General features: G+C 40.7%; 1 protein-coding gene across 2 annotated transcripts in view; it reads left to right on the top strand.

Annotated features, from left to right (window-relative positions):
• Positions 1 to 14,728, top strand: part of GEMIN5 (gem nuclear organelle associated protein 5) — a 103,460-nt gene that overhangs the window by 35,397 nt on the left and 53,335 nt on the right. For both annotated transcript variants that reach the window (XM_089682830.1, XM_089682828.1), the window contains exons 11-15: positions 2,144 to 2,226; positions 2,306 to 2,442; positions 6,412 to 6,485; positions 9,773 to 9,954; positions 12,560 to 12,699. In XM_089682830.1, coding sequence (XP_089538956.1) covers positions 2,144 to 2,226; positions 2,306 to 2,442; positions 6,412 to 6,485; positions 9,773 to 9,954; positions 12,560 to 12,699 — 616 coding nt within the window. The remainder of the gene's footprint in view (positions 1 to 2,143; positions 2,227 to 2,305; positions 2,443 to 6,411; positions 6,486 to 9,772; positions 9,955 to 12,559; positions 12,700 to 14,728) is intronic.

Here is a 14,728-nt window from a genome sequence, read left to right as displayed (position 1 = left end):
CTTAACAGGTTTTCTTCTAAAATGGCCCTGTATTTAGCTCCATCCATCTTCCAATCAACTCTGACCAGCTTCCCTGTCCCTGCTGAAGAAAAGCATCCCCTCAACATGATGCTGCCACCACCATGGATCACAGTGGGGATGCTGTGTTCAGGGTGATGTGCAGTGTTAGTTTTCCACCATATGTAGTGTTTTACTTTTAGGCCAAAAAGTAAATTTTTGGTCTCATCTGACCAGAGCACCTTCTTCCACATGTTTGCTGTGTCCCCCACATGGCTGCAAACGGGACTTTTTATGGCTTTCTTTCAACAATGGCTTTCTTCTTGCCACTTTTCCATAAAGGCCATATTTGTGGAGTGCATGACTAATCGTTGTCCTATGGACAGATTCTCCCACCTGAGCTGTGGATCTCTGCAGCTCCTCCAGAATTACCATGGGCCTCTTGGCTGTTTCTCTGATTAATTCACTCCTTGCCCGGTCTGTCAGTTTAGGTGGATGGCCATGTCTTGGTAGGTTTGCAGTTAAGCCATACACTTTCCATTTTCAGATGATGGATTGAACAGTGCTCCGTGAGATGTTCAAAGCTTGGGATATTTTTTTATAACCTTACCCTGCTTTAAACCTTTGCACAATTTCATCCCTGACCTGTCTGGTGTGTTCCTTGGCCTTCATGCTGTTCACTAATATTTTCTAACAAACCCTCTGAGGGCTTCACAGAACAGCTGTATTTAAACTGAGATTAAATTACACAAAGGTGGACTCTATTTACTAATTAGGTGACTTCTGAAGGCAATTGGTTACACTAGATTTTAGTTAGGGATATCAGAGTAAAGGGGCTGAATACAAATGCATGCCACGCTTTTCAGATATTTATTTGTAAAAAAATTTTGAAAACCATTTATCATTTTCCTTCCACTTCACTTCAATTATGTGCCACTTTGTGTTGGTCTATCACATAAAATACAGTTAAGTTTTTGGTTGTAACATGACAAAATGTGGAAGATGTCAAGGGATATGAATACTTTTTCAAGGCACTGTATATTGTAAAAACAATAATCCTAATGTGCATCCTAATACTTCACTGTGTCAATAGGCACAATGCAAAGCATCTAAATGGGACTTGTGTACACTTCAGAAGAGTTGTTCGAGGGTTTGAGTTAACTCGGTGGGTGGGTGAAAGGGCCACTCTGGCTGCACTGAATGCAGTAGAGCTCAAGCACTCTGCATTAGCTAAAAGTAAAATCCAAAAACTATTCTAAATATTTTAGAAACTATTTAAAATCATTATTTCCTTGATGCATTAAAGCATGTAAAGAAACCCCCAGCCATGAGATGAACTAGGACAAAGGACATCCTCTAAGTAAAGAAACCCCAGCCAAGTGGGGCTAAGAGAGAGACATTAGAACTTCTGCAACACTGGCTTGTGATGTGTACATATTTGTCAAGTCCACATTTCCTGCCATCTATGATGTCCTCCAAAGCTGGGGGGAAGGCATGAGAGAATTCTGACCTACAGTGGCATCATCCTTATATGGTCCATGGTCCTTTTGTAGGCCGACACTAGATGCATGGTGACATAGGAGGATGCAGAATCCCCACCGTTTATTTTTTGTGTACAAGTATTCTTATAGTGCTGACAATTTATGCTTCACTATACATATTGTACATTAACATCAGCCCATGCCCTTAAGTAGCTTACAATCTAAGGCCTCTATCTTGCATGCATACAACTACTAGGGCAAAATTAGAAGCCAATTACCCTACTAGTGTGTCTTTGAAAACTAGAGCAAGCAGAGGAAACCAAAGCAAACACAGGGAGAACATGCCAGGTTAGTGTTATGGTTCAAGCTATGGACCCTAGCACTGCATGGAAGGAGTGCTAACTGTAAGCCACTGTTGGTGGTGCCTACTGTACAACTGTACATGATCATTGGGTGGGGCTGTCCAGAGTGGGATAGTGCTGCTAATAATCTAGAGCGGATCAGTAAAGATCATAAGCCATTATTTTTGGATTACTATAAATTATCTTTATTCTTGATTCGATTTTACATTCTGTCTGGTGTTCGTGTTTAACCTTGTACAATAGCAGATAATAGGAAGAATTGCAGTTAGTTGTCTGTGAATTTGCTCCTTTTTCTCTCTCTAGGCCCCCACAGATCTCTAGCACTTATCATAAAAAGACTGTGTACTCAATGTGCTGGGGTCCACCACTGCCCCCATTCTCATTTGGTGAGTTTACAGTTATTATGATCCTAGTCCTACCTTTAATAATCTGATAGAAAACTAATTTTTGACAAACCACCTACAGGAGCAGAAGGGGACCGACCTTCATTCACCCTGTACAGCTGTGGTGGAGAAGGTATCATTTTCCAGCATCATCCCTGGAAACTTACCTTGGAGGCTCAGGATATTAACAAGCTGATCCGAGACACCAATAACATTAAGGTGAGTCTTCATTATTAGTCCCAGTCCATTAGGGGGAAGAATTACATCACAACAAGTTGCTGTGGCTTGCTAGCTTTCCCGGATGATACAGAATGAAAGCATTTACAATAAAAATCAGAGCATTTCTATTGAAAGCATCCTTCAAACAGCAACATTGTTGTACAACAAGAATATTTGGAAATGGTCATTCATTTCCTATACTAGGAATTTAATGGTAGATAAATTTAAAGGGCCAGTCCAAGTAAATGCCTATATTTGAAGAGTACAGAACACAGACTGGATATTCATTTACCTTGGGTTAGTGGCGGCTACCTAAAGGTGATTGGACACTGGTAAAAGTTTTGGGCATGCCCCAAGGCATACCCCTATAATCCTACCCTACTCCTTGTTTGTTTGTTTTTCTTGCTAGTGTACTTAGGTGATGGACCTCTTCTCTCTTATGAAGAAGTTCTCTTTGCTTAACTAGTTTTCTTTAGTTTTTTTTGGATTCTTCTGTCAACTCTTCACTGCCTCCTGCTATAACATTAGAAGCAGTGCATCCAGATCGGTAAAACCTTGGTTATCCCTTAGGAACTACAACTAGACCCCACACCATAGGGATGGCCTGTAATATTGCTTTGGGCACTGGTTCCTGCTTGGGTGCATACATCTGAAACACGCCATACAGGCCCCAGGTTGTGATATATTCCTATGGTTTACAGACCCTAATGATCCCTCTGGAAGTTATGCTCACTGTGGATACAATTAGTGGCCAGCAACATGGACAGGTAAGGCAGGTTTGTCCTGTTATTGAATTGATGCTGTAGCCACTACACTGACCATGAAAATTATTAGCTACATTACCTGCAGTAACTGTGTGTAGGGAGTGTTTTACTAGGGGGCAGAGGGTGTGTGCTTCACTGTAAGCACACTGATTGGGATGGCTGTGCGCAGTCATCCCGAGCAGTGTGCCCGAGCTGACAGGAAGACTGTAAACATCAGTGATTGGTGGTAATCACCAGGTGCCAGTGGGTAATCACTGGCCGGGACCCGGTGATTGACATCCGCAGCTGCGAATGGTGGCACGGGTAGGGCGCGTGTGCTACTCATGCACGCCCCATACCCGGAAATGCAAAATCACACATATATATATATGCGTGTGATTTTGCACACCCGTGCCGCCGTGTAGCAGTATATCTGCTATATGGCGGCGGGTAAGCGGCTAAGGTATGTGTAACAGAGTGGATTGACAGAGGGAAAAAGTATTGAACAAAATCGTTTGTTGGTAATGACAGATTCAAGATGCCTCCTGTATGGAGAAATTAGTTGCGTGCATTGCTCAGGTGTGATTTTGGCCCGTTCTTCCACATAGTCTTCAAATCTTGAAGGGCCTCTTTTGTAAACTCTGATCTTTAGTTCTTTCCATAGATTTTGTGTTGGATTCAAGTCAGGTGATTGGCTGGGCCATTCTAGCAGCATTATTTTCTTTCTTTGAAACCAACTGAGAGTTTCCTTGTCTTTGGGATCATTGTCTTGCTGAAATGTCCACCCTCATTTCATCTTCATCATCCTAGCAGATGGCAGCAGATTTTTATCAAGAATGTCTTGGTACATTTTTACATTCATCCTTCCTTCAATGATATGAAGTTTGCAAGTACTGTATGCAGAAAAACAAACTGATATTTCCACATCCAAACTTTACTGTTGGTATAATGTTTTTGGGGTGATGTGCAGTACCATTTGACCTCCAAACATGGTGTGTATTATGGTATCCAAAGAGTTCAATTTTGGGCTCATCTGACTTAGACTATATTCTCCCAGTATTTCACAGGCTTGTCTAAATGTAGTGCAGCAAACCTTAAACAAGCTTCAACATGCTTTTTCTTCAGCAATGGAGTCTTGCGTGTTGAGCATGCTTACAGGCCATGGCGGTTGAGTGCATTACTTATTGTTTCATTAAAACAATTGTACCTGCTAATTCCAGGTCTTGAAGCTCTCCACAAGTGGTCCTTGGATCTTGGACTACTCTTCTGATAATTATTTTCACTCCTCTGTCAGAAATCTTGCAAGGAGTACCTGGTCATGGCCAGTTTATGGTGAAATGTTCTTTCCACTTCCGGATTATGGCCCCAACAGTGCTAACTGGAAAATTCAGAAGTTTAGAAATACTTCTGTAACCAATGCCAACAGTATGTTTTGCAATAATAAGGTTGTAAAGGTCTTTTCTTTTACCATCATGAGATGTTTCTTGTGTGACACCTTGGTAATGAGACACCTTTTTATAGGCCATCCGTTGAGATTGAACCAGCTGCTATTAATTTGCACTGACAAGGGGCAGGATTGCTTTCTAATTACTGATAGATTTCAGCTGGTGTCTTGGCTTTCCATGCCTTTTTGCACCTCCCTATCTTCAAGTGTTCAATACTTTTTCCCTTTGTCATTCCATTTTATTACACATAACTTAATTTCTGAACTTATTTATTTTGGTTTTTTGTATGTATGGATTGTTACCGACGTGGTGAAAGTTTCATGTCAACAGTACCTTTTAGAAATATATTAACCTAGAAAAATGGTGACGTGTTCAATACTTATTCTACCTGCTGTATATTGAGATTTGAATGAAGGAGCACTGGATTTTTAGAGACATTTATTTGTGGTTATATATCGCTTAAGTATAAAGGACACATTGGATGGACTTTAAATTCACTTTATGGTTTTTCACTGGATACCTAAATTAGCTGATCTTTTATCACATATGTTTTTTCCCATTTTGCTTTGATTATAAGAGTACAGTAATAATGTATATAAGGAGAGCACAGCACTTCATTGTATTTATCACTTCTAAAGGAATGCAGTCACTCTTCTAATTAGAGCTCTGCAAGTTGCACCCATTTAGAATCAGTATCTGAAAGACAGACGAACAAACAGCTTTTTCTTCTGAGCAGAAAAGAGGTAGGAATCTACCACAGAGTTTGATAAAATCCTTGTAATGTACATTTATCACCCAGACGGGATTGTTTTTTTTTTTTTTTTGTTTTTTTTCTCAACAAAAGTTTAGGTACTTTGTAAGGGACAGGTTCAGACCTCATCTCCCCTAATCCAGAAGCCTTTGGCCTCACTGTTTCTTGTTTGAACCATTATTCAAGGTGTCTCACGAATTAGACCCCCTTTTACAACACCCCATGCTTCCTTGGGATCTCAATTAGGTTCTGTCTGCCCTGCATAAACCACCCTTTTATCCCATTAGGGAATTCCCCTTGGGAGAACTTACCTGTAAACTGGCCTTCCTGATGGCTATCACGTCAGTCAGATGCGTTTTGAGTAGGCGGCTGTATCATTCAAAAAACCTTTCCTTGATTCTTCACAAAGATAAACTGGTCTTGCTTCTAAGACCCTCCTTTCTACCCAAGGTGGTCTCAGCCTTCCACCTTAATAGAGACATTGTTCTTCCTTCTTTATGCTGTGCTCCAAAGCATCCCGAAGAAATTGCTCTCCACTTTTTGATGTGGTCAGCGCTGTCAGTGTTTCTGACAAACAGCGTCTCTTCAAGGACACCCATTGTGGGGGCTTGTGCATTTGAGGACAAGGTATCTCCAGTACTTGTACATGATCACTCTACCAGATAAGTGGGAGCTTTCCAATGTTTGTAAGTATATCACCTGGTGCATGTCCATGCCTCTGCGTATACAGCTTTTGGCCGCTAGGTACTTTGAGCAGCATTCTGAGTTGGGTCTTTGACCCATGTTTGTTTTTTTTGGGCACTGCTCTGTTTTACCTTTTGTTGCCCATCCCTCTTTGAATATTCAGGCTGTGTCATGTACTGTACAAATTAAAATGTTTTCTGAAAAGATTGCAGTTAGAGTGTAACATGTATTGTGAGCAATATATTTCCAAATTTTACTGAACTGTACCTTTTGTTAGTGTTGACAGTGCTTCCTTTGAGTAAATAATGTACTTGTGGTTTGATGAGTTTTGTCTCTGTTTGGTCAGCACAAGTTGCCTGCACACACCGAACTGAGCTGGAAACCTGACTCACAGCACTTAGCCATTGGCAATGAAGATGGGTAAGTGATTTGTACTAAACCAGTCTAACAGGGGATGTTACATAATTGCCACATCCTCATAGATGTACACCTAAAAGCACACCTAAAAGCAAGTGTTAGTACCTGGGTCATAATATCTTTGCACACTAGTATTTTGCTCAGACATCCTTGAAAACATTTCAACTGTAGCTTGATTTTTGCAGTGAGCACTCCTAATCTGTTTGTCTGACAGCAGAAGTAACTGTCCACCAAAGCCTGTAACTTCCTAATCAGTATGGAGCTTTGTTATAAGGCTGGCACTGAAGAGGTCCACACTCTCTGCAGTCCCAAAAAATAATGCTCTTAACAATTGTTTTGATTAAACAGCCTTTACTTTCAGGAATCAATTGTACTGAACAATCTGGGTTTTGTTTCCTTTAATCTCCTCTCCCTCTCTCTCCCCTTAAAACAGAACTCCAGAATTGTAGCAGTTTGAAAAAATGTTGGTTGGTTATTTATAGATGGTATTACCCGCCTGCTCGTCTGGCTCGTTTTATCCCCACATACTCCCCGACTTGCTTTCAGGGTTGTCAACAAATAGACACCATGGTCCATATTTGGTGGACTTGCCCTAAGGTTTGCAGATTGTGGATCAGGGTTTATGCCCTTCTCCGCACTATGTTTCACACAGATATTAAGCGCAACCCGTATGAAGCGCTCTTATTTAAACCATTAGTAGGCCTACTTCGTCCTGAACAGCAGCTGGCATCGCATCTATTCATGGCTACCAAGCTGACGATCGCAAGGGCTTGGAAGACTCTCCTCCTCAGCTTCGAGGCTGTCAAAAATCGAATGAACCTTATAATGGTTAATGAAAAGCTGACGGCTATACTGTTCGACACCCATACAAAGTTCCTGCAGACCTGGCGTCCCTGGCTTGATATAGCCCAACCGTCGAGATTCGACCAGTCCCTCTTGTCGTTATAAGATTTACATATTATTTTATTTTTCTTTTCTTTTCGTCCGTCTTGGTCCCCCTGGAGCCCTTTTTCTTTGTTTTGTTTTTTTTGTTTGTTTTTTTTTGTCTCCTTTCTCTTCGTTCCTCTCTTTCCTTCTGTTTAGTCTGTCTTTACGATATTTGTGCTGATTGTGATTTCTGCCTTGAGTATCGTACCAGCAATACTATATCCATTTCCCCGACTCCATCGGGAGCCCAGAATATAGAGTATCAATATGCATTCAGTGAGGCTTCATTTTCCATCTTCCCCGCCTTCTGTATGCAGATATAGTGACAACTTTTTCTTTTAGTTTATTATGTCATTGGTCTCTAAATGTCTACCATTTTTCCAACTTATTGTTTTTTGTTTTCCTTTTTTATATATGGCACTTGTGTACGAAGTTTATTTTCTTGTCTTTCCATCAGTACATACTCTGTATTATTCACCAGAAAACTTGTGTTTTATTTCTGTCAATCAGTGCATCTGTTTTTGACTGATTCTCTGATGTTCTCTATTCTACAATAAAATTCTTTGTAAAAGAAAAAAATGTTGGTTTATAAGGGGTTAAGTCAAGCAAGGTGTATGTCACCTCATGGACTTATCTTTTTTTACTATTTACGTTTTTGCTATTAGCTCCCAGCACTCTTGACAGGAGAGATTCACAGCAGTCATTCTGCTCAATTCTCCCCTCTGTTGTCCATTCATAGAATAATTTGTTCACATAATACTAGTGGTGCACCGAAATTAAAATTCTGGTGCTGAAACAGATACCGAAACAGAAACAGGCTAAATTTTTTTTTTTTTTATTAACTTTAATGTGTATTTTTATTTATTATTTTAACGTATGATTTTATTGCTAATAGTTCCCTATGTGATAGCATATGAGTGACAGGTCCTCTTTGTGGGGGGGGGGGCAGTGTGTGCAAGGAGGGGACAGGAGAGGAGCAGTGTATACACTCAGGCTCCCTCGCTGGCTGCCCCTATATGTCACTGCCGGTTTTTACTGGCTTTTTTTCCCCCTTCACTATAGCTGCAAGAAGGAGCTGTCATTCTACCCGCCGCTAAAGAAAACTAATGGGCATGGTCACTGGGTAATGTCACTGAGTGATCCCGCCTCTTTATTTCCTTTTGCAGTGGGGAGAATGATGGCTCCTTCTCAGAGCTATAGTGAAGGAAAAAAAAATTAAAAACCGGCATTGTTTTGAATGCAATTACCGGCTTTGTTTTCTTCACTATAGCTCTGAAAAGGAGCTGTCATTCTCCCCAACGCTAAAGGAAATAAAGGGGTGGAGTCACCAGTGACATTACTCAGTGATCCCACCCCTAATTTTCCTTTAGTATTGGGGAGAATGACCGCTCCTTCTTGGATCTATAGTGAAGGGAAAAAAAGCCGGTAATTGCATTTAAAAACAGGCAGTGACATTTAGCGGTAGCTCACTGTATACACTGCTCCTCTCCTGCCTTTCTCCACCCCCCTCCACATCTGCAGTACACACAGGCCCCTTTACCGGCACCTGTATTGGCTAAAATTTTCCTATTGACAAAGTGCTGATAGGGCTGTTTTCGGCTGATATATTTTGGCCACCATAATTTTGGTGCATCCCTACATATTACAAAGCCACCCTAAATTGGCAAGTGGAGGGGCAGGCAGAGTGGCTGCAAATGACTTTGCAGTTGCTGTATCAGCAACCCGAAGGTCCAGTGTCGAAACACCTCAAGTATAGTGATAACTGTACTCCATACACACAACAAAAATGTACGTTAATAAAAGAGACAAGTCCATGAGGTGGCTTACACCTCATTTAACTTAACCCCTTATAAGCCAGCAGTTTTGGTGCATATGCAAGGCATAGCAGTTATTTTGTGTTGCTGTGTCCCAGTGTGAGCCGAGGAGCCATGGAAGGAATGGAGCACCACACACAGAGCAAGCTGGACAATGTGAACTACTGTTTTTTGTCTGATATAGCGAAGAGGAGTTAAAACTGGCTGTACACTGTTTGAAATGATTCCGGTTCAACAGGGCCAGTCAAATTCCGATCAGTGCGTGGCTATTCCCTCTTGACAGAAGTCAGTATTTTGACTTCTGAGAATTTTCCACTAAATGCCCTGCAGGGAAGACCAGAGAAAGTAGTAGGTGGGTGGGCAGCTCAAGAGGTAGGATGCTTACAACTAAGAAAGATAGCTCAGGAAGTGACTTTTAGGATGCTTTTTATATGTACATGGCATATTGCATGGTCCCAATATTCTTCTTGTCTTTTGGAGTTGGAAATCACAAATTGCATGCCACTCTTTTACATATATTTTTCCTGGTATCTTGCTTTGTTATTATAGGAGTATTGAAATTTTCCGGGCGCCAGTGCTTCAGTTGATCTGCACTATCCAGCAACATCATAAACTGGTGAATGCTCTTCGCTGGCATCATGACCACAGTGCGGATTCAAACCTAAGCTTTCTCCTGGCATCAGGATCCAACAACGCTGTGGTTTACGTGCACAGCCTAAAGGGCGCACTGGGTAAGAATACATATTTACAACCCACAGCTCTTACATGGGGTAGAAAAGGGCAGAGGAATTCTGAGAGTAATGCAGGCCATAGATGGGGAGAAAAACGGCAGATTTTTCTTTTAAAAAACGAAAATTCGGTCGTTCAAGCGGCCGACGTTGCCATCAATGGTAAAAAAAATCGGCCGATTTTCATCCCTTCTACAGCCAGCAAAAAGTGTCCCTGAAGAGAGCTCTGCTATTTCTGACAGTTCCTTCACATTTACAGCGGTTGAAACATTGTATCTATTTATTTCCATTTAGGATACAGATGTTTTTATTCAGAAACAAATAGATACAATGTTTCAACCGCTGTAAATGTCAAGGAACTGTCAGAGAACTGTCAGAAATAGCGGAGCTCTCTGCAGATACACTTTTTGCTGGACTGGAATTATTCTTATTTTCATCCTACTTCTTCTTCTTCTTCATCCTCATCCTCTTCTTCTTCTTCTTCTTCTTCTTCTTCATCCTCATCCTCTTCTTCTTCTTCATCCTCATCCTCTTCTTCATCCTCATCCTCTTCTTCATCCTCATCCTCTTCTTCTTCTTCTTCTTCATCCTCATCCTCTTCTTCTTCATCCTCATCCTCTTCTTCTTCTTCTTTTTCATCCTCATCCTCTTCTTCATCCTCATCCTCTTCTTCTTCATCATCATCATCCTCTTCATCATCATCATCCTCTTCTTCTTCTTCTTCATCCTCATCCTCTTCTTCTTCTTCATCCTCATCCTCTTCTTCTTCATCCTCTTCTTCTTCCTCTTCTTCTTCTTCATCCTCATCCTCTTCTTCTTCTTCTTCATCCTCATCTTCTTCTTCCTCATCCTCATCCTCATCCTCTTCTTCTTCATCCTCATCCTCTTCTTCTTCATCCTCATCCTCTTCTTCTTCATCCTCTTCTTCTTCCTCTTCTTCATCCTCTTCCTCTTCTTCTTTTTCTTCTTTTTGTCTTCCTCTTGCAGGTCACTGCTCATGCGCAGTTTTTTTATCGGTAAAAAATCGGCCGATTCGCCCACTAATTGCCGCGAAAATCGGCCGATCGGCAAAATCGGCCGATTTTTTTCCAACTTTACCGGAAAAAAAAAACGGCCAAAATACCGAAAATTGGCCGACTAAATCGCCCACTAACGATCCGAAAATCGGCCGATTTTATTTTCGGCTGAAAAATCGGCCGATTTTCGACCCATCTATGGCCTGCATTAGACTGGCCATACACACTACACTTTTCTGTCCAATTTCAACTATGTAGTGCAAGAGCCTGCCTAATTGGATACAATTGAAAGTGTTGTTAGGTTTGACCTTCTATTATATAGTTTTTGGTAAATCTAAACCAAAAATCGCAAGAAAATTGTATAATGTATGGGCAGCCTTAAAGTAGGTTTCCTTTATAATGTCATGAGAAAATTTGTATAGTGGCTTCAGATCCTGTTAAATATCTACCTTAAGTTTGACACACATGCACTTTTTTCATTGTTTTTGATGGAAAATAGAAATATTTTACAATTGTCACCAGAACAAGAATAGACAACAAATCCTTTTTGAGCTGCAGCACCTCATTTCCCCTGCAGTCAGCACTGCAGAAAATATCTGACATTGGGCCTGCTAATACACTTTAATGAATTTTAGTGCACATAAACACAATATAATACCCAATTTTTGGTAAAATGTAAAAGATAATGTAAAGTAAATAGATACTTAACCTGTCACGCTTTAAAATTGCGCACACCCGTGGAATGGAAGCAAACTATGGTGCATTAAAGAAATACAGCAAAAACTCTTTTAGCTGTACTTCTCCTGTGGATCACAGGAGTGCAGTTCGTTCTGCACTCCTGTGACCTGTTTGAAGATGACAGCAGGCTGAAGCCCACTGTCAGCTGATGTCATGCAGCCGGTCCAGGCTGGGGAAAGATCCTGACTTTAAAGTCAGGATCCACAACAGAATCTGGAGCAGCACCTGGCTCAGCCTCTCAGTGAGGCACTGAGAGCCTGAGCCAGCCACTTCCTCCCCCTCCACGACCCAGCGCTCCTGTGAACGCGTGGTGGGGGCAGAGCAGACAGCGGTGACTGACAGTTACCGCTCTGCTCACAGTGGCTGTGAATGGGAAGTTCTCACACTTGAAAGAGTGCCGTCAGGGGACAAATGCAGCATCAGACCAATGCTGCATCCACCTCGGTAAGTATAATTGGGGGGGGGGGAGCCCATACTTCTTTTAAATTATCCATAGACAATGCTTAAAAGCCTTTAGCAGGTTAGCAGTTAGAGTTCAAGTACAGTACAAGTATCAGTACAGTTTTCATCCAAAAAAAGTAGAGCGACTAAGACTGCACATGCTTGGAAACGAAAGAATACATTGCAATGCTATACGTTACATCACTTTCAAAGTTGTATTCTGTCATGTGAGAATTTTCGTAACTTTAGTAATCTCTTCATTTTCGATATGAGACTAGCATGCAAAAGAAAACAAGCAATCATTCGGCCAATATTTGTGTGTATGAGGCTTTATTGCTCTCACTCTGATTATTTGTTTACAGATGGTTAATAAATAAGGAATGTTTGTAACCTTTGTATTTTGTATTCCCCAGAAAACTTCTCTGATACCCCCAGCACCATCACAGAGCCTTACCGAACCCTGTCTGGGCACACAGCAAAGATCACAAGTCTTTCATGGAGCCCTCACCATGATGCCAGACTGGCATCTGCCAGCTATGATGGTACATCACAGGTAAGAGGAGCTACATGGTAAGGTCATCTATATGTGGCACAGTTTCCGTACTTCAATCATTTTATTTTTCTGCATATATAAACTCATGCTGTATGAACAGTGCTTCATATCTTCAGTAGATAAGCAATGTAATCTATTCTCTATTAACTGTAGGGGTTGTGTATACAAGTATCAGACCTACATGTAAATCAAACGAAGCAGATTATTATTATTATACAGGATTTATATAGCGCCAACAGTTTGCTCAGCGCTTTACAATATGAAGGGAGACAATACAGTTCAAGAGGGTTAGGAGGGCCCCGCTCCTTGGAGTTTGCAATCTAAGAGATTATAGGAAAAACCTAGTCTGCTTTTAAGATGCATTTATACCAGGCACACATTATAAACCCCAGTGACTGCTTCTGCATACAAGTTCAAAATTTTTACACTGTGCGCCAGAGCCTTCCTAAGACTTCACAGACAAGTCTGCTGCTGAACAAATGGGCTTCAGCTTGTATATGAGCAGTGTGCACAGAAAGCTTTTACGAGGAATTTACAAAGCTTTAAGTCAGCTTTTTGAAGAGTTTTTAAAGCATTCTTCAGCTCAATTTTGAAAATGTTAAACACAGATATTAAAGGAAATGCAAGCTTTAAACTAGCAGGCAGCACTGGTTAATGTTGATTTAACCACCTGCCAACCAGTTGTCAGTAATTTTACTGCTGGATGGCGGCTTCCCCAGACATCTTGACATACCAGTACGTCAAGGTGCTCATGTGCACTGCATGTGCCCCAGGGGCGCACAGCAGTGTGCTCTGCAACTGCTGTGTCCTCCAGACACAGCAGATTGTGGTGCTTGATATTAGGCCACTGTAAGCAGCGCAGATACCACGTGATCACTGTGCTATCACATGTCACCTAGTAAACAAGTCATGAATGGAATCCATTCATGACATCATTGTTTACTAATGTGTGTGATCTGTGATTGGTCACCAGTGATCACATGCTACCTGGGTCAGTCACAGAATCCTGTACCATGTGATAGCTGTGGGCCAATCACAGCATCACAATAGTAAACATTGAGTCATGAATGAAAGCCATTTATAACAGTTCAAACTATTGCTGTTACAGTGATCATCAGTATAACCAGCAATAACAGTGTCCAAAAAAAAAAAAACCCTGTTCACCCCCCCCCCCCCCCCAGAATAGTACAGGGTCACTATGCAACTAGTATGTTAAAAAAAAAAAAAAAAAAAAAAAAAAAAAAAAAAGGGGGGGGGGGATTATTTTAAAAAAATGTAATGAAAAATTATCTAATTTTCATTTCTTTCTAAATACTGTCACCAGTCAGTATCCCTGGTCGCTGCCATACCAGTCATATGATGATGCTGTACATCACTGGGGAGAGTATGTTAAAAAAAAAAAAAAATTATGAAAAATAAAAACAAATTTTTATTTAACTTCTTAAAAAAAAAACCCTGCAACTTGAAAAAACTTGCTGTGCCTCTTTCTAAATACCTCGGACTGTCTGCTTTCCAAAAAGGGGTCTTTTGGGGGTATTTGTACTATCCTGGCATTTTGTGGCCTTGGGAATTGAGATAGGCCGTCAGTACATCAGGAGTGATAAAACGTCTAATATATATACTATAGTTTGTAGATGCTATATTTTTCACACAGATTAAATAATATACACTGATTTGGGTTATTTTTTACCAAAGAAATGTAGCAGAACACATTGTGGCCTAATTTTATGAAAAAAGATTATTTATATGCAAAATTTTATAACATAAACTAAGATTTTTTTTTTTTTTTTTTTTCAAATTGTCCTGTATTTTTTTCATTTATATAGCAAAAAGAAAAATTGCTAGTTTACATACACAGTGCTGAACAGCAAAAAAAAATACCCTGGTCATGAAGAAGGTAAAACCTTCTGGAGATCAAATGGTTAAAGCTTGCAAGCTGCTGGTTTTAAAAGACACCAGGTGCTCCTATTTAGATCATTAACATAAGCAAACTGGAGTTTGAGTTTGCTCTTACCCTTTCACTGCCAGA

This window comes from Staurois parvus, unplaced genomic scaffold (genome assembly GCF_062004578.1).
Source record: "Staurois parvus isolate SC_StPar_1 unplaced genomic scaffold, SC_StPar_1.0 ptg000298l, whole genome shotgun sequence".
Taxonomy (NCBI): Eukaryota; Metazoa; Chordata; class Amphibia; order Anura; family Ranidae; genus Staurois; species Staurois parvus.
The sequence above is the reverse complement of the archived record's forward strand: the minus strand, read 5'-3'. Positions and strand labels throughout refer to the sequence as shown.